The sequence below is a fragment of the Littorina saxatilis genome, linkage group LG3 (assembly GCF_037325665.1).
Source record: "Littorina saxatilis isolate snail1 linkage group LG3, US_GU_Lsax_2.0, whole genome shotgun sequence".
NCBI classification, from domain to species: domain Eukaryota; kingdom Metazoa; phylum Mollusca; class Gastropoda; order Littorinimorpha; family Littorinidae; genus Littorina; species Littorina saxatilis.
Genome location: NC_090247.1, coordinates 44,607,740 through 44,632,643, shown reverse-complemented (window position 1 = coordinate 44,632,643; position 24,904 = coordinate 44,607,740). Strand labels below are relative to the sequence as shown.

Here is a 24,904-nt window from a genome sequence, read left to right as displayed (position 1 = left end):
GTGAGCAGGAAGCAGTCCTCAGGGATACCCTTCCGGTCGTCTCTTCGCCTGGCTATCATTGCCTGGGCGGTAGTGGACTTCCGGATGGCACGGAAGTGCAGGAGGACTGTTCGGAGTTTGGTGCTTCCGCTCATTTCGATGATGAAGACACCGGCTTCCGTGTTTCCATTGCGGCTTCCACTAGCTCTGAGCTTGGCAGCGGAAGTCGCTTCAAGGTACTTTGAGGAGGGTGTGGCAACGCCGTCAGGCTTGTGTGCACAACCTCCTTCCGCCTTGGGGGATTTTGGTTCTACGAAAGACGAGAGGCAGCACTTCCGTTTCCGTGAGTCGCCTTCGTAGAACTTTGAAGAAGGTGTGGCAACGCCGGCAGGTTTGTCTGCCTCACCTTCTTTCCGTCCAGTTAACGATGTATTTTCCGGAAAGCTTCACCAGACAATAGTAGTCAGTGTGGTAGCGTGATTCCGGCATGCACGGATGTGCAGGGCTAAGGATTTGATTACGGTGCTTCCGTTCAGGGAGAAGACACCGGTTTTCGGCTACTATCCGAGTTTACCCATGCTTTAGCATAGGCAACGGAAGTAGTTTCGCTCACATTGAGTAAGCTGTGGTTGCTTATGCAACTTGGCCTTACCAACACCTTCAGCTTTGGTTGACTTTCGCTCAGTTCGGGAAAATCGCGTTCCTTTTGGATCCGTATTTCTCCCTCTGTTGCCTCTTTTATGGCAATGATTCTGAGCTTAACCTACGGCAAGGTCAACTCACCGACTGTCACAGTGCCTCTTTTGGCAGCTTACAGTACGGTTTTTGGGCTTAGTCTTTCTGTGATTTGCTCTTGTGAAGCATTCCACTCCTCTCTCTCGGGTTATCTGACAGAGGTTTGCTTCAACAGCCATTTTTATTACCTCTTTGACACTTGTCCTCCTGCGTGCTGCTCTTCTGTATACAACGGAGCTGGTTACGCTTAGGGAGACGGCTGCGGTAGAACAGAGCTGTTCTTTATACTGAGCCTCTCTTTTGTCTCTGAGGGAATAAGCACATGATCTTGTCGAGTTATCCTCTCTTTCGGAAACTTCGCGAAGATCTCTCTCGTGCTCCATCTCCTCTGCTCTCGTCAAACTTTGAGTTTCGTTGTGACGCGGGGGAGACGGATATTATGACGCCGCTAGCCACTTTGGCTAAAGTCTGCTGAGCAGCTGAGCCTCCCAGCGCTTCTCTTTGCACATTCTGTGCACGCGCACAGGTTCTTCTTTGGCTAGGATTCAAGATAAAGCACCTTTGGGAGGGTTTGCTTGCTTGGTCAGCCTTCGCTTGGCTCTAGGTACAAGTAAGAGGCGGATTTACTCCGGCACTTTTCACTTTTTGTTTTTCGCCAGGGGAGTGTTCGCACGTCTACGCTACGTTGTGTTACTCCCCATATTCTGGCAAGATTCCGGGAACTGCTTCAGCTTGCCACATGCTACCTCACTTTAGGCAGGATATGGAAGCTAAGCAAGCACACATAGGGTTAGTCCCTCTGGCTTAGGAGGACTTTGCGGTATGTACGCCCATCTACGGTGAAGCTGCATACCTCTTCTTCTCCGCCCTCTCGGATGAAGCTGCTAAGGCCACTATTTTTTCGCCTTAGCAGTGGAAGCAAGTCAAGCCATTAAGGCATGCTCAGCTTTTTTGGTTTACGGAATCGCTCGCTTTCTCATAAGAGTCATAAGCTTTGGTTTTCCGACAGCTCGCCAGAATATGTCCATACTTGCTGGTCACTTTCTGACTCAGAAGTCTTTAGGGCCACTGAGTCACTGTCCGTAACCTCTCAGACGGAACTTTTCCGGTGAAGCCTACCTCTTATGGTAGTGGCTTCTGTTATTGACTTTCACTGCGCAACACAAAGGACTTGCAGAAAGTCCTTAGTTTCAGCGTTTTCATTTAAGAGGTTATGGAAAGAACTATGGACACCATCTTGTGGCTAAACTTAGGTTTGGCACAGAAGTTTTTAGCATTGGGTTTGTTTTTTCCCATATGCAAAAGACAGTGAACTTTTATGTTTTTGCCAGTAATAATTAGAATCACAGTTCCTTGAGGTTCAGTGATTCAACTTTGGCGTTACGCCTCTCAGGGCTTTCTCCCGCGAGTTAAAAAGGCTACACTCTTTTTGTAGCCTTCACGCGGCGGCCCCTGGATTTTTCTTGAATTTGCAATGCGCTAGGAGTTTTTCTCCCACATCGCAGAATAGTACGCATTTGTTCGCCCTGTTGCATTCTTTAGCCGTCTCGGCTAAGCCATTTGAAGTGACGTCACACTTGTCACAGTATGATGGTACAGGCTTCAGGCTTTACCGCGCCTATCCCTCGTTTTATCTGGGGGCTGAATCATGGTATTCCGCTTCAGGTATTCAGCTTGGGATAATTTATCAGGTCTTTCTGCACGCGTTTTTAAGCGGCAAGTTAGGCCGAGCCAATTTTGCTCTAAGGGCAGAGGGAGGTTACATATCTTACCTTTCCCTCAGCGGTGACCCAACTTTCGGTTTCTAGCACTTGCGTTACTGAATAGTTACAGAAACCTTGGTTGTAGAGGCCTTATCTTTCCCTAGGCCGGTTCTTTTACCTTGAGGTTTTTCTCAGGGCTTCTGAACTAACTTCATGTAAGGCCTCTAGCGTTACGGTCATCGGGAAACTGAAATTTTAAAAGACGCTCACGCACCCCTCTCTTGGCATGGGGAGCGATAGGAGCATAGTTTGAGAGCGGATCAAGTTACTGTTACCCTCACGTGTCTTTCCCAATTGCGGGCTGGGCTAACTTAGTACTCGCACGCAATCAGGTTTTCAATACTCTCGGCTTTTCACTCCTGATTTTGCAGAAGGGAAAGATTACCCTCATCTTTGCAGCCTAGGCATAATCTTTATCGGCTCAGCAAAAGGCCGCAACACGGTCTCGTTCCGACCACCGAGGTTAAGCGGCATCGGTCTCGGTTACTACCGGGATTGGTGACCGTTTTTGGTATATGGGCCTGTCAGGCATTCTTTCTAAGTTTCAAGCTGCGGCCTTATGGCTTCAGCTATCGTACTGCCGTTTACTCACACTCATATTCAGCAGTATTTCGCTCCTGCGAGGGCTTCATTTCCGGTTAACAGAAGTTCGCCCTCTTTATTTCAAGCCAGTGTGTAGGGAGATGGGGATTTAGCTCTCACTGTTACCACTCCCTTAGCTATTGAGGACAACAGTTGTCTTCTCTGGTGCTTGATTTCCTCTCAGAACTTCTGCCTTTCTTTGGAAGATCAGTGGCATTATGTCACATTCTCGCAAACGGGTCCTTCCTCCTCACTCTTTCCCTTTTGAGATAAGGCAGTAAGGGAAAGAAAGGGGGGCGGGGGAGTGTTTTTGTATCTTGGACCAATTCTTTGGGCTCTGTCCAGACTGTGTGGATAGAACATGGGCCTACTTCTAGGCCTTATGTGAATCAGGCTATGCTTCTCCCTAATCTTGTCAGTGTGACTTGTTTAGCTCGCATTGTAAGATGGCAGGTCTCCTTTCACAGGGAGACCGTTATACCGGATAGGGTTCAATACAAAAGATCGCAGCAGAACAAGTCTGAGCCTTTTGGTATCGGAGTGTCTATGCTCCAGGTTCTGAACTGTTGCATTCTGCCAATCTTCATAAACATTACGTGAAATGTTCTCCGTTTTACTTCTAGCCGCAGCGTGCAGAGGTAGCGAGATTCACACACTCTTTGGCTTTTGGGGATATGTCGGTTTCAATAGAGGCTCCCTACCTCACTCTTTCTGGCCAGACTTCTTAGTTAGGCTTCAACAGCGGGGATAGCCATCTCTGATGGTTGTATAGTTTTCCTCTTTATAAGATTCTCACCATAGGCGATCCTTTGTTATGAATCTGACCAGTTGTATCACTGCTCCATCCTGTTTTTACAGGTGGTTTAGGGTCATAAGTAAAACTACTCTTATCATCTCTGAACACAATGGTAGATAGGGTCATATCTACTTTGGCGTTAGAATCGGTAGGATATTCTGAAGTCCTTGACTCCTCCTGTCGGAGATCGTAGGAGCTCTCTATCAACCTTTACCTGTGTTACTTTTACAGTGCGCGCAGTATGGTTCTATTGCGCTTTCGGCAACGGTAGTTGCGGGGCAAATTATTGCCTAGCTCATAGTTTGAGCATCCCACCGCCTTCATTAGCAATCTGCTATATATGTGAGTTGGGATAAGATATGTTATTGAATCGAAAATTTTAGTAATAAATTTTCATTTGATTAATATACTTACCCAACTCACATAGTTAATACCCTCCCTCCTTCCCCGCTAGTGGGTTGTTCTAAAAAAGAGGGTAGTTTTTGGATACGCTTTCGGGCGAATGATTCAAAGATGGCGGCAAGGTCGGAAAGTCACGTGACTTTGTCCTGTTATAGGGTCAAGGTAGCTCTTTTTTTAGGGTTGCCTCCCCTTGTTACCAAGGTGACGCGATGCAGCGTCCTAGCACTAGACTGAAGTAAATTGCTATATGTGAGTTGGGTACCGTACTTTCCGGGTCATAAGGCGCGACTTTTTTCCTCGAGTTCGACCCCTGCGTCTTGTATAACGAAGCGTCTAATCCGTGTATGAAATACGAAAAAAATCAAAGAGACCGCCTGAGTACCAGTCAAACAACTTGTGATAATGCATGTTTCAGCTACTAGGTACTACCCTGGCCATGTTTCCTCTCAAGACATCATAGAGACCGCCCCATAGGTTAAACTCGTCACTGACCCCGGTGCAGGAAGTGTTTCCTCTCTCAGATATGACAGGGGAACCACCTCTCATAGCTAAAACTGGGTCATTGACCCCTGGGAAGAAGGTCAGTGTCAAGGCATCACAATGGACCTGCCTTTGATCTCGCCGCACACACAGAGCACACATATTTCCACTCTGTATTCTTCCTTTGATGTGCGGCTTATTTTCATTGTTACCGGTATACTTTTACTTGTGTTTGTGTATTTTTGTCTTTGGAGAGAATTATTGACATCAGTTCATGAAAACGTGTTTGTTATAAGAGGGGTTTGTTATGCAAATGAGTTCAAAAGGTTTGTTGTAGCCGGAAAGTAACAAGTAAGAAATAGAAGGCTGTCTGCCGGGAAATCAATGGCAGTTCGTTAAAAGCGGGATTTCGTTATACCCAGGTTTGTTATAGCTGGACTCCACTGTACTGCACCTCTTTGAAAACAAAAGTGTAACAGTTGGCAGCTCTGAATACTGCACCTCTTTGAAAACAAAAGTGTAACAGTTGGCAGCTCTGAATACTGCACCTCTTTGAAAACAAAAGTGTAACAGTTGGCAGCTCTGAATACTGCACCTCTTTGAAAACAAAAGTGTAACAGTTGGCAGCTCTGAATACTGCACCTCTTTGAAAACAAAAGTGTAACAGTTGGCAGCTCTGAATACTGGACCTCTTTGAAAACAAAAGTGTAATAATAATGAATAATAATAAATGAGCATTTATATAGCGCAACATCATAACTTTACAATTATGCTCTTTGCGCTTGACACATTTAAAATTAAATTAAAACACAGTTATACAAGCATTTACATCTACATTCATAGTCAACAACGCTTAATTAAAAGCATACACCATCAAACATACATTACAAAAAATTCTTCCACTAACTAAGTAATAAAAACATGAATAAAATAGGTAGTGAAAACAAGGAAATACCAGCTGAATACCCTTAATCAAACAGAACATGTTATCAACAATACTGAAAACAGCCCTAGATGTTTATATACATTATCACATTATCACTAAAACAACAAATACACTACATGTAGCCTACTGATGGACTGAGAAAAACAAAATCAGGGGTTGTATTTCTTGAAGAGGTGCGTTTTAAGTGCTCGTTTGAATGCTTGGGGTGACTGAAAGTGAAAGGGGAGAGAATTCCATTGTGTGGGTGCGCAGAAAGTAAAAGTGCGTTGTCCGTATGTTTTGGTTTTGGTGTGTGGAATGGTAAGGATGCGACAGTCAGAAGAGGCACGGAGTTGTCTTGCTGGAGAATAGACGGCGAGGAGTTCAGAGAAGTAAGCAGGAGACGAGCCAGAAAAGAAGTTAAAGCAGAGGGTGGACAGTTTGTAGTCAATGCGGGCTTCAATAGGTAACCAGTGCAGTGTGCGAAGAAGTGGTGTTGCGTGATCTCGTTTTCGTGCTTTGAGAATGAGGCGTGCTGCCGAGTTTTGGACTTTTTGTAGTTTATGCAGGAGGTACAGAGGACAGCCAGAGAGAAGAGAGTTGCAGTAGTCAAATTTAGAAAGAACAAAGGCACAGACAAGAGTGTTAGTTGTTTGAGAGGAGAGTGTGTGGCGAATGGTGCTGATCTTACGAAGCTCAAAATAAGCTGCTCTACAGACTAAAGATATATGCTTGTTAAGGGTCATGTCAGATGAGAGGGTGAATCCAAGGTTTCTAGCTGATGGTGAGAAAAGAATGTCTGTGTTGCCTATTTGAACAGAAACAGGTTGGGGAGAGGGAAATGTAGTGTTCTTCTTTTTGCACAGTAAGACTTCAGTCTTATCATCATTCAGCTTAAGTTCGTTATCGACCATCCAAGATTTAACATCAGTCATGCATGTCTGAATGGTCTGGATGGCGGAATGTGTCTCTGCAGTGGGACTGGGTTTATACAGCTGGGTGTCATCAGCAAAAGACTGATTTAAAACAGAATGGTTTTGAATCAGTGTGGAGAGGGGCTTAGTGTACATGATGAAAAGGATGGGACCGAGTACTGAACCTTGAAGAATGCCGAAAGAAAGTGGGGCTGGAGCAGACTATCGACAAGCACAGCCTGAGTCCTGCCAATGAGATAGGACTCAAGCCATGCTAGCGGTAATACAGTCACATATTAATTATTTGCTTCATAAAGCCAATTAACTGCATAAAAACCAGCAATATTAAACTAACCTGGCCTTCTGTTAAAGGCATATGTACGCGCTCCCGTGTTTACAAAGTGTAGTTTGCCCATAATCGATGTCAAACGCACCATAAGACCATGTAATGACGATATGTCGCCATGCGCGGACCATATACATGCATTACAGCTTGTTCTAGCCTCTGAAAAAGTGAGGATGTCAACAAAGACGCGGAGTTATTTCCCTTGCGTCAACGTTCCCTCTGTTGGCAAATCTATAAATAGGACGATCTAGATCAAAATAAAAATTCAAATATCTCAACATTTAAGGGGTCCTAGACCACAATATCTTGCAGGGAACTTAATTTAGCATGTCTCCAGCTGTTGGTAAAGCAATTAGCGTGTATAGTCATCGAGTACATATGGCTTTAAGTCTTCGTTCTTTCCTGTTGAACTTCACATGTAACTGCCTCACAAGAGTTTGTTAGCAGGTCCACCAGTCATCACCTCGCCGTTTTTTTTATCATTTTTGATAAATAGATTCAATTTCTACATTCTACACTCCCTTTTGTTTAAATTTACATGCAATGGATTTTAGTTCAAGTTTATATAAAGTCAATGTGGAACTAACTTTATCCGCCACAAAATATAATTCTGTGTCAGAAAAGGCACTGCTAGCAGCAGATTAGCTCCCATGGGGTCGCCTTCACGCGGCGGGAGTGTTTCCACAGAGCTACCCCACCCCTTTACTTCTCTTCTTTTGTCTTATTTCTGCCTTACCAGTCCTTTCACCTATATTTCCTTCCAAGAAAACTCTCCCTACTATTCCCTGCAGTTTTCCAATTCTTTTCTTGTCTTATTTCTACCTGACTGGATCCATCACCTTTATTTCACTTACCAAAAGTCTTCTTTTCCACATCCTTATTTCTCTGCCCCCCGCATGTCGTAAGAGGCGACTAACGGATTCTGTTTCTCCTTTTACCCTTGTTGAGTGGTTCTTGTATAGAATATAGTCAATGTTTGTAAAGATTTTAGTCAAGCAGTATGTAAGAAATGTTTAGTCCTTTGTACTGGAAACTTGCATTCTCCCAGTAAGGTCATATATTGTACTACGTTGCAAGCCCCTGGAGCAATTTGTTGATTAGTGCTTTTGTGAACAAGAAACACTTAACAAGTGGCTCTATCCCATCTCCCCCCTTTCCCTCGTCGCGATATAACCTTCGTGGTTGAAAACGACGTTAAACACCAAATAAAGAATAAAGAAAGAAAGCAGCAGATTAAGCGCATGGGTCGAATTGGCGTAAACGAGATGAGTCTTATAGGCTGAAAGGGCGGGGATGTAGCTCAGTCGGTAGCGCGCTGGATTTGTATCCAGTTGGCCACTGTCAGCGTGAATTCGTCCCCACGTTCGGCGAGAGATTTATTTCTCGGAGTCAACTTTGTGTGCAGACTCTCCTCGGTGTCCGAACACCCCCGTGTGTACACGCAAGCACAAGACCAAGTGCGCACGAAAAAGATCCTGTAATCCATGTCAGAGTTCGGTGGGTTATAGAAACACGAAAATACCCAGCATGCTTCCTCCGAAAGCGGCGTATGGCTGCCTAAATGGCGGGGTAAAAACGGTCATACACGTAAAAGCCGTGGGAGTTTCAGCCCATGAACGAACAAACATAGGCTGAAAAATATGAAGAAGATGCTAAAGCGCAAGAAGAGGCTGTTCCAGCGTGCAGGGGCATCCAAAATCTGGTCCCCCTACAGGAAGTTCCAGAAGCACTGCAAACAAGTGCTCCGCCGTGCGGAGTGGCAGTACATCAACAGCACTAAACAGGAGGGACTCAACAAACACGACACCAAACTGTTCTGGCGCTTCATCAAATCCAGGAAGCAGGACTCTACCGGAGTCGCCCCCCTCAAAGAGAAAGGGAAACTACACAGTGAAAGCCAGCCCAAGGCAGACATCCCTCTTGAAACAGTTCAAGTCAGTGTTTACCAAGGCCTCCAACACCCCCCTCAAAGAGAAAGGGCAACTACACAGTGAAAGCCAGCCCAAGGCAGACATCCTCTTGAAACAGTTCAAGTCAGTGTTTATCAAGGCCTCCAACACCCCCCTCAAAGAGAAAGGGCAACTACACAGTGAAAGCCAGCCCAAGGCAGACATCCTCTTGAAACAGTTCAAGTCAGTGTTTATCAAGGCCTCCAACACCCCCCTCAAAGAGAAAGGGAAACTACACAGTGAAAGCCAGCCCAAGGCAGACATCCTCTTGAAACAGTTCAAGTCAGTGTTTATCAAGGCCTCCAACACCCCCCTCAAAGAGAAAGGGCAACTACACAGTGAAAGCCAGCCCAAGGCAGACATCCCTCTTGAAACAGTTCAAGTCAGTGTTTATCAAGGCCTCCAACACCACCCTCCCCAACCTGGAACCCCCACCTGCCACCACCCAAACCATCACCGTCACCACCCCTGGTGTAGCAAAGCTGCTACACATCCTGAAACCCCCACCTGCCACCACCCAAACCATCACCATCACCACCCCTGGTGTAGCAAATCAATCAATCAATCAATATGAGGCTTATATCGCGCGTGTTCCGTGGGTACAGTTCTAAGCGCAGGGATTTATTTATTTTTTATTTTTTTATTTTATGCGATTTATTTATGCCGTGTGAGATGGAATTTTTTTACACAATACATCACGCATTCACATCGGCCAGCAGATCGCAGCCATTTCGGCGCATATCCTACTTTTCACGGCCTATTATTCCAAGTCACACGGATATTTTGGTGGACATTTTTATCTATGCCTATACAATTTTGCCAGGAAAGACCCTTTTGTCAATCGTGGGATCTTTAACGTGCACACCCGAATGTAGTGTAAACGAAGGGACCTCGGTTTTTCGTCTCATCCGAAAGACTAGCACTTGAACCCACCACCTAGGTTAGGAAAGGGGGGAGAAAATTGCTAACGCCCTGACCCAGGGTCGAACTCGCAACCTCTCGCTTCTGAGCGCAAGTGCGTTACCACTCGGCAAAGCTGCTACACAACCTGAAACCCCCACCTGCCACCACCCAAACCATCATCGTCACCACCCCTGGTATAGCAAAGCTGCTACACAACCTAAACCTAACAAAGCTTCTGGCCCTGACAATATCCCCAACCTCGTCCTCTAACCCTTGCTGACAACATAGCCCCCTCCCTGACCCTCATTTTCCAAACCTCCCTCGACACTGGACGCCTTCCACAGGACTGGCTCGGAGCCAATGTCACGTGTGCATTTAAGAAAGGCGACCGCTACACCCCTGGGAACTACCGCCCCATCAACTTCTGTCCCCTGCAAGATATTAGAACACAATATTAGAACAAGATATGCCGCCACAATATGACCCACTTAGAAACCCACAAGATACTCGCCAACCTCAACCATGGCTTCAGATCAGGCTACTTCACTGAGACCCAACTGCTAACTACAACAAACGACCTTCTGAAATCCTTCGACAGAGGAAGGCAAGTAGACACGGCCGTCTTGGACTTCTCAAAAGCCTTCAATACTGTTCCCCATGACAAGCTGCTCCACAAGTTGGCTAGCTATGAAATCGCCGGCTCCCTCCACTCTTGGCTTAGCTGTTTCTTCACGGAACGCACCATGCGAGTGGTGGTGGAGGGCACCACATCGGCCTCCACGACTGTTGACTCTGGTGTCCCCCAAGGTACCGTGCTAGGCCCCCAAGATACCGTGCTAGGCCCCCTCCTATTTCTATGCCACATCAACGACCTCCCGGAGGCAGTCAAGTCCCAAGTGCGCCAATTCGCAGATGACTGCCTCGTCTACAGGGAGATCAAGGACTTCAGCGACCACAACACCCTCCAAGAGGACCTGAAGAACCTGGAATCCTGGGCAGAGAAGTGGGGAATGCGTTTCAACGCAGACAAATGCTACGTCATGAGCTTAGCACGGAACCCTCCATCCTCCTTCTTCTACTCCCTAAGCAGCACTATACTCAAGAACGTATCCTCCAACCCACACCTAGGCGTCCTATTCTCCAAGGACCTAAAATGGACCAACCACATCAAGGCAGTCACCAAAAATGCCAACTGTACCCTAGGGTTTTTCCGCCACAACCTCCGCCACTGTCCCACAACATGCAAACGAAATGCCTTCCTGGTCCTAGTCAGACCCGTTCTGGAATATGGAGCCATCATATGGGACCCACACATCAAGACAGAGATCGACAAGATGGAGCGCATACAGCGAGCTGCAGTCTGCTTCATCTCTAGGGACTACAGATCCACGACCCCTGGCTTTGTGACCGGTCTCCTCACCAGATATGACCTCCCCCCTCTCCAAGATCGACGAGAACGACTTCGGCTCACATTTTTTATAAGGTGGTTGAGGGGCTGGTGCCAGCAATGCCTCCTGAGCAGTTCATCACCCCACGAAAGACCGGCCGCCTCATTCGCCCAAAATGCCCACCAGGTTTCCAAACCAACAATCCGAAACAACGACAAAGCGTACGAAGTGCCACACAGTAAGACAGAACAATACAAAAACGCATTCTTTCCAAAAACAAGACAGTACTGAGGCCTTCAAGTCGGCTCTGCCACCCGCTAGTGAATGATAAAAAAAACGTTGCGCACCCCACCCATTGTACCAATGCCAGTTATCTGGATGCAGCAACGTAACGCATCAGATTCAGATTCAGATATGTGTATATTCATGTATACCAGTGACCACAAAGGATGTGATAATGACAATTTCTGAATTGATTGTATCCAAGGGCACATTTCAAGACATTTTTAGTAAATAGAATACATAATGCCTTTTAATGTGACATAAGTTTATCTGTTATAATATATGTTCTAACTTGCTATATATTATCGATGTGCAGCATTTAATTTTGTTTTGCTTCTGTGAAGCAATTCTACAGGCAATATTTCTATATTTCATGCACGTAATAGTGGTTTATATATATATATATATATGTGGATTTATATTTTTTGTAAGGAGAGAGGGTCAAAAATCGTAAATGATGCAAGAAAAAAATGAAAGAAGAAAAGATCACTGAGTTTCTTCTAGAAGGAGGGGTCATGTAAAGGGAGGTGGTTCAGATTGAAGGACGTGAAAGAAGGTGATCATCTACACGGAGTGTGTGATTGTGTTCATCATATTTTTAATTAAATGTTCAGTAAAAATTGGATGACAGTGCATATATTTTACAGTGCTACAGTTTTATGATATGAACCCCAAAATGAATAAAATTTTCATCTAATTGCAATATCATGGAATTTAATTTTTCTTGTTTGTGTGGATGAAATCATTCTGTGACTGCGAGTGCCTGTAGTTCCTTAGTTTGTTTGAGTAACTAGAAATCATATAGTGTTGTTTTCTTACCAAGGAAAGAATTTGTCATTTGTGTAAGAAATTTAGTTTATTCTTCTGTTTATCTTAAAATAAACATCTCCATGCTGTTCAAAAAGTATCATAGCAAGAGGTAAAAACTTTATTGCCAAAAACATCGCTTTACATTTGCAACCCAAGAACATATTGAAATCATTAAAAGCACATTACATCAGATAGCTACTAATGTCTTTCTGTTTGTAGGCATGTAGTCACATTGGCAAACATCCATTTTTTTTAACCATTAAATAACAAAACAATTATTAACGATGTTCTTGTTCTTCTTGTAGGCATCCTCCAGCAAGCCAATCTAGTGGAAGCACCTGATCACGTTTAAATGACAAACATGTGTCTGCTTAACAATGTTTTTACAGTTCTTCTTGTAGGCATCAACAAGCAATCCGATTTTACAGAAGCACCTGATCATGTCACCTTAACAAACATGTTTTCTACTTAGCAATGTCATTGTAGTTTTTGTATGCATCAACAAGCAAGCCGATCTTGCAGAAAGCACCTGATCATGTTAGCTTAACAAACATGTTTTCTATACTGTTCAAAAAAAGAAACGCATAGTTGCTACTTGCCAAATTTGTTTTATTTTTCGAAAAAATTAACAGAAAATCCAATATTTAGATTATTTGTTTGAAATTTGGTATGGACACAGTTGAATGCACACACAGTTCATTTGCATCTTCAAATCAATCAGTCAATCAATACGATTGGGTGCCGAGGCTGTCAAGTCAGTAGGGGGTGTGACTGCCTTGAGCAGCAACAACTGCCCGGCACCTTCTGGGCATGGACTGGATCAGATGCCGGATATCTTGCTGTGGGATGGTGTCCCACTCCTCCTGAAGTGCCTGCAATAGATCGCGGTGATTTGCCGGCGCTTCTTCTCGCCTGCGCACACGTCTGTCCAATTCATCCCAGAGGTGTTCTATCGGGTTCATGTCTGGCGACATGGATGGCCAGGGAAGCACCTGGACATGGTGGTCGGTGAGGAACTGGGTGGTGAGTCGTGCTGTGTGCGGGCGAGCGTTGTCCTGCTGGAATATGGCATCCTGGTCAGCCAGAAGAGGAAGGGCGTGTGGGCGCAGAATTTCCTCCACGTATCGCTGGGCAGTTATGCGCCCTTGGACGTGCACCAGGGTGCTCCTTCCAGCGGTATTGATCGCCCCCCACACCATGACGCCTCCACCACCATGAACGGGTGCCTCATCCACACAGTTGGGCGCGTAACGTTCGTTTACTCTCCGGTAGACCCTCCTCCGACCATCATGTCGCTGGAGCAGGAAGTAGGACTCGTCGCTGAACCACACGTGTCTCCAGTGATTCCGGACGGTCCAGCGAAGGTGCTGGTTGCCCCACTGCACTCGGTTCTGGCGATGGCGGCGGGTGAGGACAGCTCCTCTGTGAGGTCTGCGAGCTCTCAAACCAGCTTCATGCAGGCGGTTCCGCACGGTCTGGTCCGATAATCGGTGTGGCCCGGGGAGAGCCTGGACAGAAGATGAGGCCGACAGGAAACGATTCCGGAGGTGGCGGAGCCGTATGAAGCGGTCGTGAGCAGCAGTTGTCGCCCTTGGTCTTCCCGCTCGTGGCAAGTCAGCAACGGAGCCAGTGGCTTGAAACCTGACCCACAGTCTACTGATGGTGCTCTGGGACACGTGGAAGTGCCTGGCGATTGCACTTTGACTTTGGCCTGCTTGTAAACGACCCAATGCAATTTGGCGGTCTTCTCTGCTCAATCGGGCCATCTTTCGTCGCTGAATTGTCGTCTGATTTCTTTGTGGCGAACAATCCGCTTTTATGGGTTTTGGAAGACATGGTGAGAGCTCAATATTCCCCGAGTTTCACGAGATTACACTGAAGCATGACGAGTGGTCATGCCAAATGAGCAATTTTGACATTGTAGCCACTGATAACGCATGCGTCACGTGCAGAGCTCACTTGTGGCAATGGACGAAAGGTCGACGACCAGATAAACATTTTCTGCACTTTGGTGGATATCCTTGTAGCCATATAACTAAATTAACCAAATATTACAAGCTATGCGTTTCTTTTTTTGAACAGTATACTTAGCAATGTCATTGTAGTTTTTGTAGGCATCAACAAGCAAGCCGATCTTGCGGAAGCACATGATCAGGTCAGCTTACAAAACATGGTTTTACTTAGCAATGTTTTTGTAGTTCTTCTTGTAGGCATCTAGCAGCAAGCCGATCTTGCGGAAGCACATGATCAGGTCAGCTTACAAAACATGGTTTTACTTAGGAATGTTTTTGTAGTTCTTCTTGTAGGCATCTACCAGCAAGCCGATCTTGCGGAAGCACATTATCAGGTCAGCTTAGAAAACATGGTTTTACCTAGCAATGTTTTTGTAGTTTTTCTGGTAGGCATCGACAAGCAAGCCGATCTTGCGGAAGCACATGATCAGGTCAGCATACATAACATGGTTTTACTTAGCAATGTTTTTGTAGTTTTTCTGGTAGGCATCGACAAGCAAGCCGATCTTGCGGAAGCCCTTGGTCAGGCTGGTACGCTCAGCTACCTGGGTGTGGGAGAGGGTCATCTTGGTGCTCGTCACGTTGACCCGGCCCATGTAGGCATCGGCAAAGTCCTTGACATTTTGAAGGGTCATGGTAGCAGTAGTAGCACTACTACCTTCCTTTATGAACGGAGCAACGTCTTCTTTCTCCCAGACCAGCTCCTGCTTGTGACTGGGAATGCTGACCAGACAGGCCTGGGGGGACTTGTTGTTGGTGTAGGCCATGACATTGATGGCTGCCTGCATTACGTCCGCCTCACACCCGCTCTCTATCACCAGCTCGTTGAACTCCACCTCGCTGCACATGCGTGCTAGGTTGTCCTTGTACTTCCTGGCGTCATCCTCCATCTTTTGAAAGAAGTCCTCCAGGTGCTGTAGGGCTGCCTGAGTAGCGCACTGCACCACCTTCAGAAGAACCTGGGAGAGACATTGTCATTTAAAGTATGTCATCTTCACTGACTTAATACTATGTAACCTGGCCCGATTTTCAATCGAGGAATAAGCTGACATGTGTTTTCTGTGCGAGTTTGCAGATTTCCAACATTTTCAAAGATTTTGCTTCCTTTTTTTCAAAAAATACTCCTGGCTTTTTTTATTTTATTTTTTTTTAGAATTTTATGATCGTATGCTTAGATAAAGTTGGACCTTTTTTTAATTAAATAATGAAGCTCAGAAAATAGATAAAAATTACAGCCTGAAATGGCACTCACCTTTTATATAGTTACATAAATTTGCTAATTCAAGAAATCACATAGAGACCAAGAAAATGAATCGCTTCCTTTCAGAAGAAGTTGTACACATCAAACTGTTCAGATCAGTCCCTCATTAAAGTTACTGGACCTGTCAATTCCAGGTGCACGGAGCCCCAAAGGCTTTCAGTCCTCGGGCAGCTATCTGTTTGACAAAATATCAAGTTTCACAGACTTTTGTGCAAGGAGTCAAAACTTGCAAATTTTTACGAATTAACTTTGGACTGCCACCAGGCAGGTCTTAGTCGCTCACATCAAGTCCCGCACGTGAACTAATTACGTCAAAATTAAAGGCATACTCAGATTCACGTAAACCATCAGTTTCTGGTCACAGACTCTGACAGGCTTTTACACATAGAAAAAACACCCTTTGGTTTAAACACTCACCGCTTGAGAACATCCTAGGTGCCCTCCGTAAAGAGCGAGTGTTTTTCAAAGATGTTATTATTGCATGGCCAGCCGGATTGTCTAGTACCACAAATCGGACGCCTCGTTTTGGCGCTAGAACTAACTTTTAAAATCTAAATAATAAATTGACAGCTTGTAACACAAGCATTCTTAAATCATAACAGATTTCTTTTTTCATCAAGACAAGATCAGTACAACTCGAAGTTTTGAAAGTTTTAAAAAAGGGAGCCTGGAAGCTGGTCACGCAAGGTCGTGTTTCCCCAAGCAGACGATGTTTCTACATATATCGCTTGCTTCTTTGAAGGCAACCGCCGCCGATAAGCTCGTGTGACTCGCAGTCATTTGTTGGATTTTAGATTCAGAGGTACACAATTACGTGCTATTGCAGATACAGCGAGTCGCATTGAAATCACAAACTGACGACGAAATTGTGAGAAAAAAAAGGAAAGTGTGTGATACGGGTCCACGATGGCTCAGGGGTAAAATAAACCACAAAATCTGGTGCGTAGTTTACGCAAGCTAAATAGCCATTAAAACGAACTAGTTTAATGCTGTTTAATGCTATTGCAAGTGTGTTCCATAAGCTAGGTTAGAACTGCTTTTTTCGTGAGAAGATTTAAATCGTTCTGTAAACCATTTGAGGCAGACTGGGCCTTTAAGCCTACATGGAAGTCTATTAGTCTCGGCGAGAGGGAGAATTCTTTCTGTTTTGAGTAATTTACGTCAAGACATTGTGTGTGATAACGTAAGAAAATTGTAAAAGATGGTATGTGGGTCCATTTTAGCACACCGCACACAGCCTTTAGCCTCGGAACGTGTTCAAGGGAAATGTTAATTACTATTTGGCAGGAGATGCGAACTGACAAACCGCATGAAAAGTTTCGTTTGGCTGGCAACGCTAAAGGTATGTGGAGGCATCTGTGAGATAGTTGAAGGAAGCTCCTGGCTGTTTATATCGTAATCTCTCCATGCTGTGACTTAGACACTGCAACTTTAAGGATTAGGGATAAGGTGGTACATTTTATGGGGTAGATCTTTAAGGAGCTACGACCGAACCATGCTGCTTGAGGTACACTCCTACTTTCTACCAGTGCGTGTAAGCAAGAAGCTTGTCATAAACTTTGTAAAGTGATACACAGACATGGAAGAGACTTTGTAACATGACGTTTTCTTCTGATGTCTCCCCAGATAACATTTTAAAATGTTGTGTTGTTGTTTGGTTTTTTACATTTAGTCAAGTTTTGACTAAATGTTTTAACATAGAGGGGGAATCGAGACGAGGGTCGTGGTGTATGTGTGTGTGTGTGTGTGTGTGTCTGTGCGTGTGTGTGTGTAGAGCGATTCAGAGTAAACTACTGGACCGATCTTTATGAAATTTTACATGAGAGTTCCTGGGTATGATATCCCCAGACGTTTTTTTCATTTTTTCGATAAATGTCTTTTATGACGTTAATATATCCGGCTTTTTGTAAAAGTTGAGGCGGCACTGTCACACCCTCATTTTTCAATCAAATTGATTGAAATTTTTGTAAAGCAATCTTCGACGAAGGCCGGACTTCGGTATTGCATTTCAGCTTGGTGGCTTAAAAATTAATTAATGACTTTGGCCATTAAAAATCTGAAAATTGTAATAAATTTTTTTTATATAAAACGATCCAACTTTACGTTCATCTTATTCTACATCATTTCCTGATTCCAAAAACATATAAATATGTTATATTTGGATTAAAAACAAGCTCTGAAAATTAAAAATATAAAAATTATGATCAAAATTAAATTTCCGAAATCGATTTAAAAACAATTTCATCTTATTCCTTGTCGGTTCCTGATTCCAAAAACATATAGATATGATATGTTTGGATTAAAAACACGCTCAGAAAGTTAAAACGAAGAGAGGTACAGAAAAGCGTGCTATGCAGCACAGCGAAACCACTACCGTGCTGAACAGGCTCGTCAGTTTCACTCCGTTATGCACAAGCGGCGGACTAGGGTCATTGTGAAAAAATGCAGTGCGTTCAGTTTCATTCTGTGAGTTCCACAGCTTGACTAAATGTAATAATTTCGCCTTACGCGACTTGTTACATTTAGTCAAGTTTTGACTAAATGTTTTAACATAGAGGGGGAATCGAGACGAGGGTCGTGGTGTACGTGTGTGTGTGTGTGTGTGTCTGTCTGTGTCTGTGCGTGTGTGTGTGTGTAGAGCGATTCAGAGTAAACTACTGGACCGATCTTTATGAAATTTTACATGAGAGTTCCTGGGTATGATATCCCCAGACGTTTTTTTCATTTTTTCGATAAATGTCTTTTATGACGTCATATCCGGCTTTTTGTAAAAGTTGAGGTGGCACTGTCACCCCCTCAATTTTCAATCTTCTTCTGCTTCTGCGTTCGTGGGCTGAAACTCCCACGTACACTCGTGTTTTTTGCACGAGTGGAATTTTACGTGTATGACCGTTTTTTACCCCGCCATTTAGGCAGCCATACGCCGTTTTCGGAGGAGTCTCAATTTTCAATCAAATTGATTGAAATTTTTGTAAAGCAATCTTCGACGAAGGCCGGACTTCGGTATTGCATTTCAGCATGGAGGCTTACAAATTAATTAATGACTTTGGTCATTAAAAATCTGAAAATTGTAATTAAAATTATTTTTTTATAAAACGATCCAAAATTACTTTTATTTTATTCTTCATCATGTTCTGATTCCAAAAAACATATAAATATGTTCTATTCGGATTAAAAACAAGCTCTGAAAATTAAAAATATAAAAATTATGATTAAAATTAAATTTCCGAAATCGTTTTAAAAACTATTTCATCTTATTCCTTGTCGGTTCCTGATTCCAAAAACATAAGATATGATATGTTTGGATTAAAAACACGCTCAGAAAGTTAAAACGAAGAGAGGTACAGTAAAGCGTGCTATGAAGCACAGCGCAACCGCTACCGCGCCAAACAGGCTCGTCACTTTCACTGCCTTTTGCACTAGCGGCGGACTACGTTCAGTTTCATTCTGTGAGTTCCACAGCTTGACTAAATGTAGTAATTTCGCCTTACGCGACTTGTTGTTAATAGAGTCAGTGCCAGGCAGTCCCGGCTGGAAACATACACACACACACACACACACACACACTCAAAGATCCTCCGCCTTGGCGTCAGTGAAAGCCAAACCTTTTCGCGTTCCTTAATGGCAGCCTTCAGGGTCAGCTTCATGGGTCTTTTTTCCTCAAACTCCCGTTTGAAAAACTCCCTGTTGGCGTCCAAGACAGGGATGAAGTTGCCCGTGATGACCTCGTTCACCCTGGCCACCATCTCCTTGGCACTGTGCTGGAGGTCAACCATGTCCACCGACTGGTGGCCCTCAGCGTGTTTCGTCATGCGGCAATCACGGCAAATGGTGTCCTCACACTTGAGGCAGTAGAAGCGCAGGTGTTCCTCTGGATGCTTGGCACAGTAGGAGTGGCGTATCACCTGCAAAATGTCTGCAGTTTTCATACACTGACTTTCGTTTTAGAAACGTACTATTGCTCTTCTTCCATATGCCTGCTGCTGCTTCAGCTTTTATACGGACTGTACCATTATGGGCCTTTCTATTGACCAGGGGTCCAATGGATTCTCTGTTACACGTGTGACATTTTCAGTTATGATGAGACACTTTAATCACAAAAGTTGATTTTATTACACAAATCGCCCCGCTTTGACCTTGAAATTTGACGTTGGTCATCAAAAGAATGTCATCATGCCTAGGGTTCATCGAACTTTGCAAGTATGTGAAATTTGAAAGCATAAGCTTGAAAACGTTGAAGCAAATTATAATGTTCTGTGGCTTTTTTATTTTATTTTTTATCTGTGACCATACAAATGTCATGAGGGTCGTCACAAGTTTTGCCATGCTTATTGGCCGTCCTCAAACCATAGAAGTGTGTTAAGTTTTAAAGTAACAGTTTTCAAAATATTGAAGAAAATGATAACTTTCCACTGTTTTTTTTAAAATCTGAACAAGACCTAGCTGTGACCTTCAAAGTTTGACGTGGATCAACAAGTCCTTCACCGTATCTGTGGGTAATCAAACCCTGACAATGTGTCAAGTTTCTAAGCTCCAGCTTCATAAACGTCCCAAAGAAAAATTAACACGGACTTTCCCGTCCATTTACTGACACCGAAAATGTCACAAAAACTTGACTCGAATGCACACACCTTCTCGTTAAAAAATGTCGGCTCACCATCTTATATCCGGCCAGGATTCCACATGAGATAAGACTATCCCTCCACTTGGTCACACGCCAAAAATCAACATCCAGACGGTTTGATGTGATGAGTTGGAATTGTTCAATGAATAAATTCCTTAAAAAGTCACAACATTAATTCTTAAATTGTGACAGATTCTCGCTGTGGCTGCTTGGTATGTGACCAGGTGTAGAGATGGTCTTAATCCCATGTAAAACAAGCTTGACCAGATCTGAGATGGTGAGCCGAACTGGTTTCACGAGATGGGGTGAGCCTTTAAATTCAATGTATTCCTTTGACCGAACCAAAAGCAACCCACCTTGAACGGCCCACTCTTGGAGAGTTGGATGAGAGTGTGGAACTTGAGCAAGCTCGTGTGGGTCCTCACACACTTGCTGCACAGAAACTTGTCACACTCCCAGCACTTGAGAACGGCGTACGTTGGCTCCTGCGTGGACTTCCTCTTGACGGCGCACACGCTGCACTCTGGCTTCGACTGGCTCAGGTTCAGCCGAATTACTTGAGCCGCCAGCACATAGTTGGTCTGAAATCGGCCCGCGGGACCACACAAAAAATATATATATAAATAGACCGAGAGCAGGAGAGAGGCAGTGTTTATCCTGGGAGAAAAAAGACTACGGGTCCTTTGGCCCCCTCAACCACATTCCGATTGAACATATTCGTTTATGTAAAGTGGCAAGTAGGGGGTCTAGAGGTATGGAACACCCCCCCCCCCCCCCCCCCCCATGTGTTTGTGTGTGTTTGTGTGTGTGTGCTCAGTTTGGTGACCGCTCTTGCTTTCCACAGTCCATTTCCAAACGGTATAAACTGTGCATCGGGTGACGCAGTGGCAAGTGATGAGGGTCACCATGGGGGGGGGGGGGGGGGGGTCTATGCACGTGCACGTTGAGGCCAAAAGTGCCATGCACGGTGATCCACGGTGCACGTTACGAAAAAGCTCCATGCACGGTGCACGCCGGACCTCTGTGCACGGTGCACGGCGCTACGAGAATTTCCCCATTCCCATACACGTTACGTCCATTCCCGGTGCACGTAGTAAAGCATCGCCCCCCTCAGTGATTTGGACGCGTCCTTTCTCCCGCTGAAAAGAACTATTATGGGACATGTTCAGACTCCATGCGCCAATGACGCATGGCGAGCTTTAATCCGGACCCTGGAGAAGCGAGGGTGGCAAGGATAAAGGATAAAGGACTCAGGGATGTTCTGAGCATCCTTTTTCTCACTGGCAAATTCGCCGAAAGTACCATAAAAGTGTCGGCATTTTTCTGAGAGTTTAGGCCATCCTTGGCGTCATCTGTCCCCCACTGTGAACAAGTTGGGCACTCATGTCGAAATGACGGCTACGTTTTCCATACTGTTTATATCGATCGTAATGCTAATGTGCAACGAAATGTGTCACTGATCAGTTGAAAGTGTCCTGATCAGATCGGAGATACATTACGGGAACTACTCAGAACTGTAATGTGCAACTGAATGTGCCCTTGGTTCGAAAGTATCCTAGCCAGATAGGACATGTTACGGGTACTAAATACTGCTACTCAGTACAGCACGTTCGATTTATATCTCCCTTCGGTTTGAAAGTATCGCGAGTCATCAGAGAGGTCATACTTTATGGGTACTACGAACTATACTGTAATGTGTAGCAGACTGTAAGCTATACGTTACGGGTACCACTGCATGGGACCTGTTTAGAGTACTTTCAAATAAGGGGAATAAATATAAGTCTCTTGTTCGAAAAGATCAGGGAGGTCATACTTTATTGTTACAAGTGCAATGTGAAACAAAACGCCCATATGATATCCATGTGCCTTCAAAAGAGGGAGTGTAGGCTACGAGCACAACTGGTAGACGTTTTCCAGAAATACCTCTGCCGGGTTTTCTCAGGCTGTGACGCTCGCGATAGCTTGACTTGACATAAATAGTTGCCTCATTTTGATGGAGCGCAACTCCTCCACAGCCCATGAAAATCTCGATAGGGTCATTTCCGATCATCGTCTGTTACTCTACCTGCAGTGTCTGCACGCCTGCCTTGAGGATCTCAGTCTTCTTCCTGCAAATGGGGCAGGGGAAGTGACGAGAGCCCGTGGGGGTCTTGCTGCTGGACCTGCTGACCACGGTGTACAGACACGCCTCGCAGAACGAGTGGAAGCACGGCAGGATCTTGGGCGACCTGAACTGGTAGTTGCACAGCGTGCAGCGCAGCGAAATGGTGTATTCGAGCTCGCCCCGCCTCACTTGTACTGCCATGTTGCCGCTGTCTGTCGACGGGTCCATGCTGACTTGACACTCCTGATGGGAGCGAGTCAAGACTAAAAGGTGCTGAGAATCTTCGCTTGACTAATAATTCATTTTGAAGCTCCTAATCGAGACTCCTTCAGCTGCTACTGTTCTATAATTGTGGCCATCGACTCATCAGGTCGCGTTTTATGTCTTTTTTCGACGTTTCTATTGTCTTACGGTTATTGCTAATGAAAAAGGCAGGTCAGTTGTTTGTGGTTTGGTGCTGATGGTCTTACTGTTATTGTCGGAACAGTTTGTGTGTTTGCTTTTGTCACATCGTTGTTGTTGTTGTAGTTGTAGTTGTTGTTGTTTCGAGTCCTTGTTCATTAGTGCATAATTCAAGGTATTTCTGGTGAAAAACGCAAGCTTGGAGCAGCACGGATTGAAAAGGAAGCTCCCGAGGCATCTAAATACTCTGCTTGTTGCTTCTGTACTTCCTCGATGTTCATTCCCCGCAGTTTCTTATAGGCTAGTCTGCGAAGATTCTATCACTGTACAAGTGGAACTTATGCTAATCTTGTAAACTTGCCTTGTTCTGTACTCTTGCAACCTGGTCCAATCTCTTACCTGTGTCATCTAGTTTCGAATTACGGTTGTGAAATTGCTATTATGCTTGTCCTGTCGTATTGTGACAATGAAAAATATGTCTGGAGCTCTGAAGTGCTTCTCCTCAGTCTTGGTGCATTTTCCTGTTTTGTTGTTGAGGTTCTGCTCACTTGCGGTGAGCACATTTTATTTTCCCCGTCAAGCGCAAGTATTCTTTTCAAAAGAACACCCCAGCCTGTGACACTCTTTGTGTGACGTAATGCTCAATGACGCAAAAATGTGTTCTTTTTCTGTGGCCGCACTTTATCAGCATTGGGTCAGAGGTCGGCGTGTATGGTAGTGCGCTTTTTCAGGTCAGTACACTCTGCTTGACACTGAAATGGTGGACCCCTCACCTCGAATTCTGTGTGTGTCTCTGTGAGTGAGTGCGTGCGGTGTGCGTGCATGTGTGTGTGTGTGTGTGTGAATGTGTGTGTGTGTGTGCGCGCGTCCACGCGTGCGTGTATGAGCGCAAACTCGATTGGTACAAAGCTATAATAAACATGCTTTAAAAAAAATTAGGCTCTGTTTCCAATGTATCTTTGCATGTCTTTTGAATGTGATGTGCTGTCACGTTAGGATTAACAAGTCGCGTAAGGCGAAAATACAATATTTAGTCAAGTAGCTGTCGAACTCACAGAATGAAACTGAACGCAATGCCATTTTTCAGCAAGACCGTATACTCGTAGCATCGTCAGTCCACCGCTCATGGCAAAGGCAGTGAAATTGACAAGAAGAGCGGGGTAGTAGTTGCGCTAAGAAGGATAGCACGCTTTTCTGTACCTCTCTTTGTTTTAACTTTCTGAGCGTGTTTTTAATCCAAACATATCATATCTATATGTTTTTGGAATCAGGAACCGACAAGGAATAAGATGAAAGTGTTTTTAAATTGATTTCGACAATTTAATTTTGATAATAATTTTTATATATTTAATTTTCAGAGCTTGTTTTTAATCCGAATAGAACATATTTATATGTTTTTGGAATCAGCAAATGATGGAGAATAAGATAAACGTAAATTTGGATCGTTTTATAAATTTTTATTTTTTTTTACAATTTTCTGATTTTTAATGACCAAAGTCATTAATTAATTTTTAAGCCACCAAGCTGAAATGCAATACCGAAGTCCGGGCTTCGTCGAAGATTACTTGACCAAAATTTCAACCAATTTGGTTGAAAAATGAGGGCGTGACAGTGCCGCCTCAACTTTCACGAAAAGCCGGATATGACGTCATCAAAGACATTTATCAAAAAAATGAAAAAAATGTTCGGGGATTTCATACCCAGGAACTCTCATGTCAAATTTCATAAAGATCGGTCCAGTAGTTTAGTCTGAATCGCTCTACACACACACACACACACACACAGACACACAGACACACAGACACACGCACATACACCACGACCCTCGTTTCGATTCCCCCTCGATGTTAAAATATTTAGTCAAAACTTGACTAAATATAATGACCTTTATTGGAACACTGACCCACACCCACACACAAACACTCCACACACACACACACCCTTGTCAAAAGTCCTAAGTCGCCCCAAGAGTAGCACAGTTCAGTTTTCGGCAATGACATCACACACCATCATTAGGCTACCATAAAGGACATAAAGATCACTGCGGTTCTTGGTGCACTGCGCTTAGGCGGCTTTCCGCGAATTCTTCTTCTTCCTCTGCAGCACGTTCATGGTCTGCAGTTCCCACGTGTAGCCTACTCGTATGTTGCACAAGTGGGTTTTTAAGCGAATAACTGAGGGAAACTGCAATATAGCCTATACTTCTTAAAAAAACACACTCGTACCGAAAACACGAGTGAACGTGCG

The 24,904-nt window shown here is 44.5% G+C and overlaps 1 protein-coding gene across 1 annotated transcript; it reads right to left on the bottom strand.

Annotated features, from left to right (window-relative positions):
- Window positions 1-13,977: 13,977 nt before the first annotated feature.
- Window positions 13,978-23,538, bottom strand: LOC138962471 (E3 ubiquitin-protein ligase TRIM56-like). Its single transcript, XM_070334299.1, has 4 exons — window positions 22,217-23,538; window positions 20,508-20,732; window positions 19,133-19,432; window positions 13,978-15,225 (listed from the first exon to the last, which is right to left on the bottom strand). Exons 1-4 carry the CDS (start codon window positions 22,481-22,483, stop codon window positions 14,719-14,721), a joined length of 1,299 nt encoding a protein of 432 aa, XP_070190400.1. The 5' UTR covers window positions 22,484-23,538; the 3' UTR covers window positions 13,978-14,718.
- Between the last annotated feature and the right edge of the window lie 1,366 nt (window positions 23,539-24,904).

Bases quoted from the DNA above. Each gene is read 5' to 3' on its own strand.
- LOC138962471 (XM_070334299.1), bottom strand. From the start codon at position 22,483: ATGGACCCGTCGACAGACAGCGGCAACATGGCAGTACAAGTGAGGCGG. The intron at 19,433-20,507 runs GTGGGTTGCTTT...GACATTTTGCAG, and splicing joins CCAAGAGTGGGCCGTTCAAG to GTGATACGCCACTCCTACTG. The intron at 15,226-19,132 runs GTTTGGCTTTCA...TGTCTCTCCCAG, and splicing joins CCATTAAGGAACGCGAAAAG to GTTCTTCTGAAGGTGGTGCA.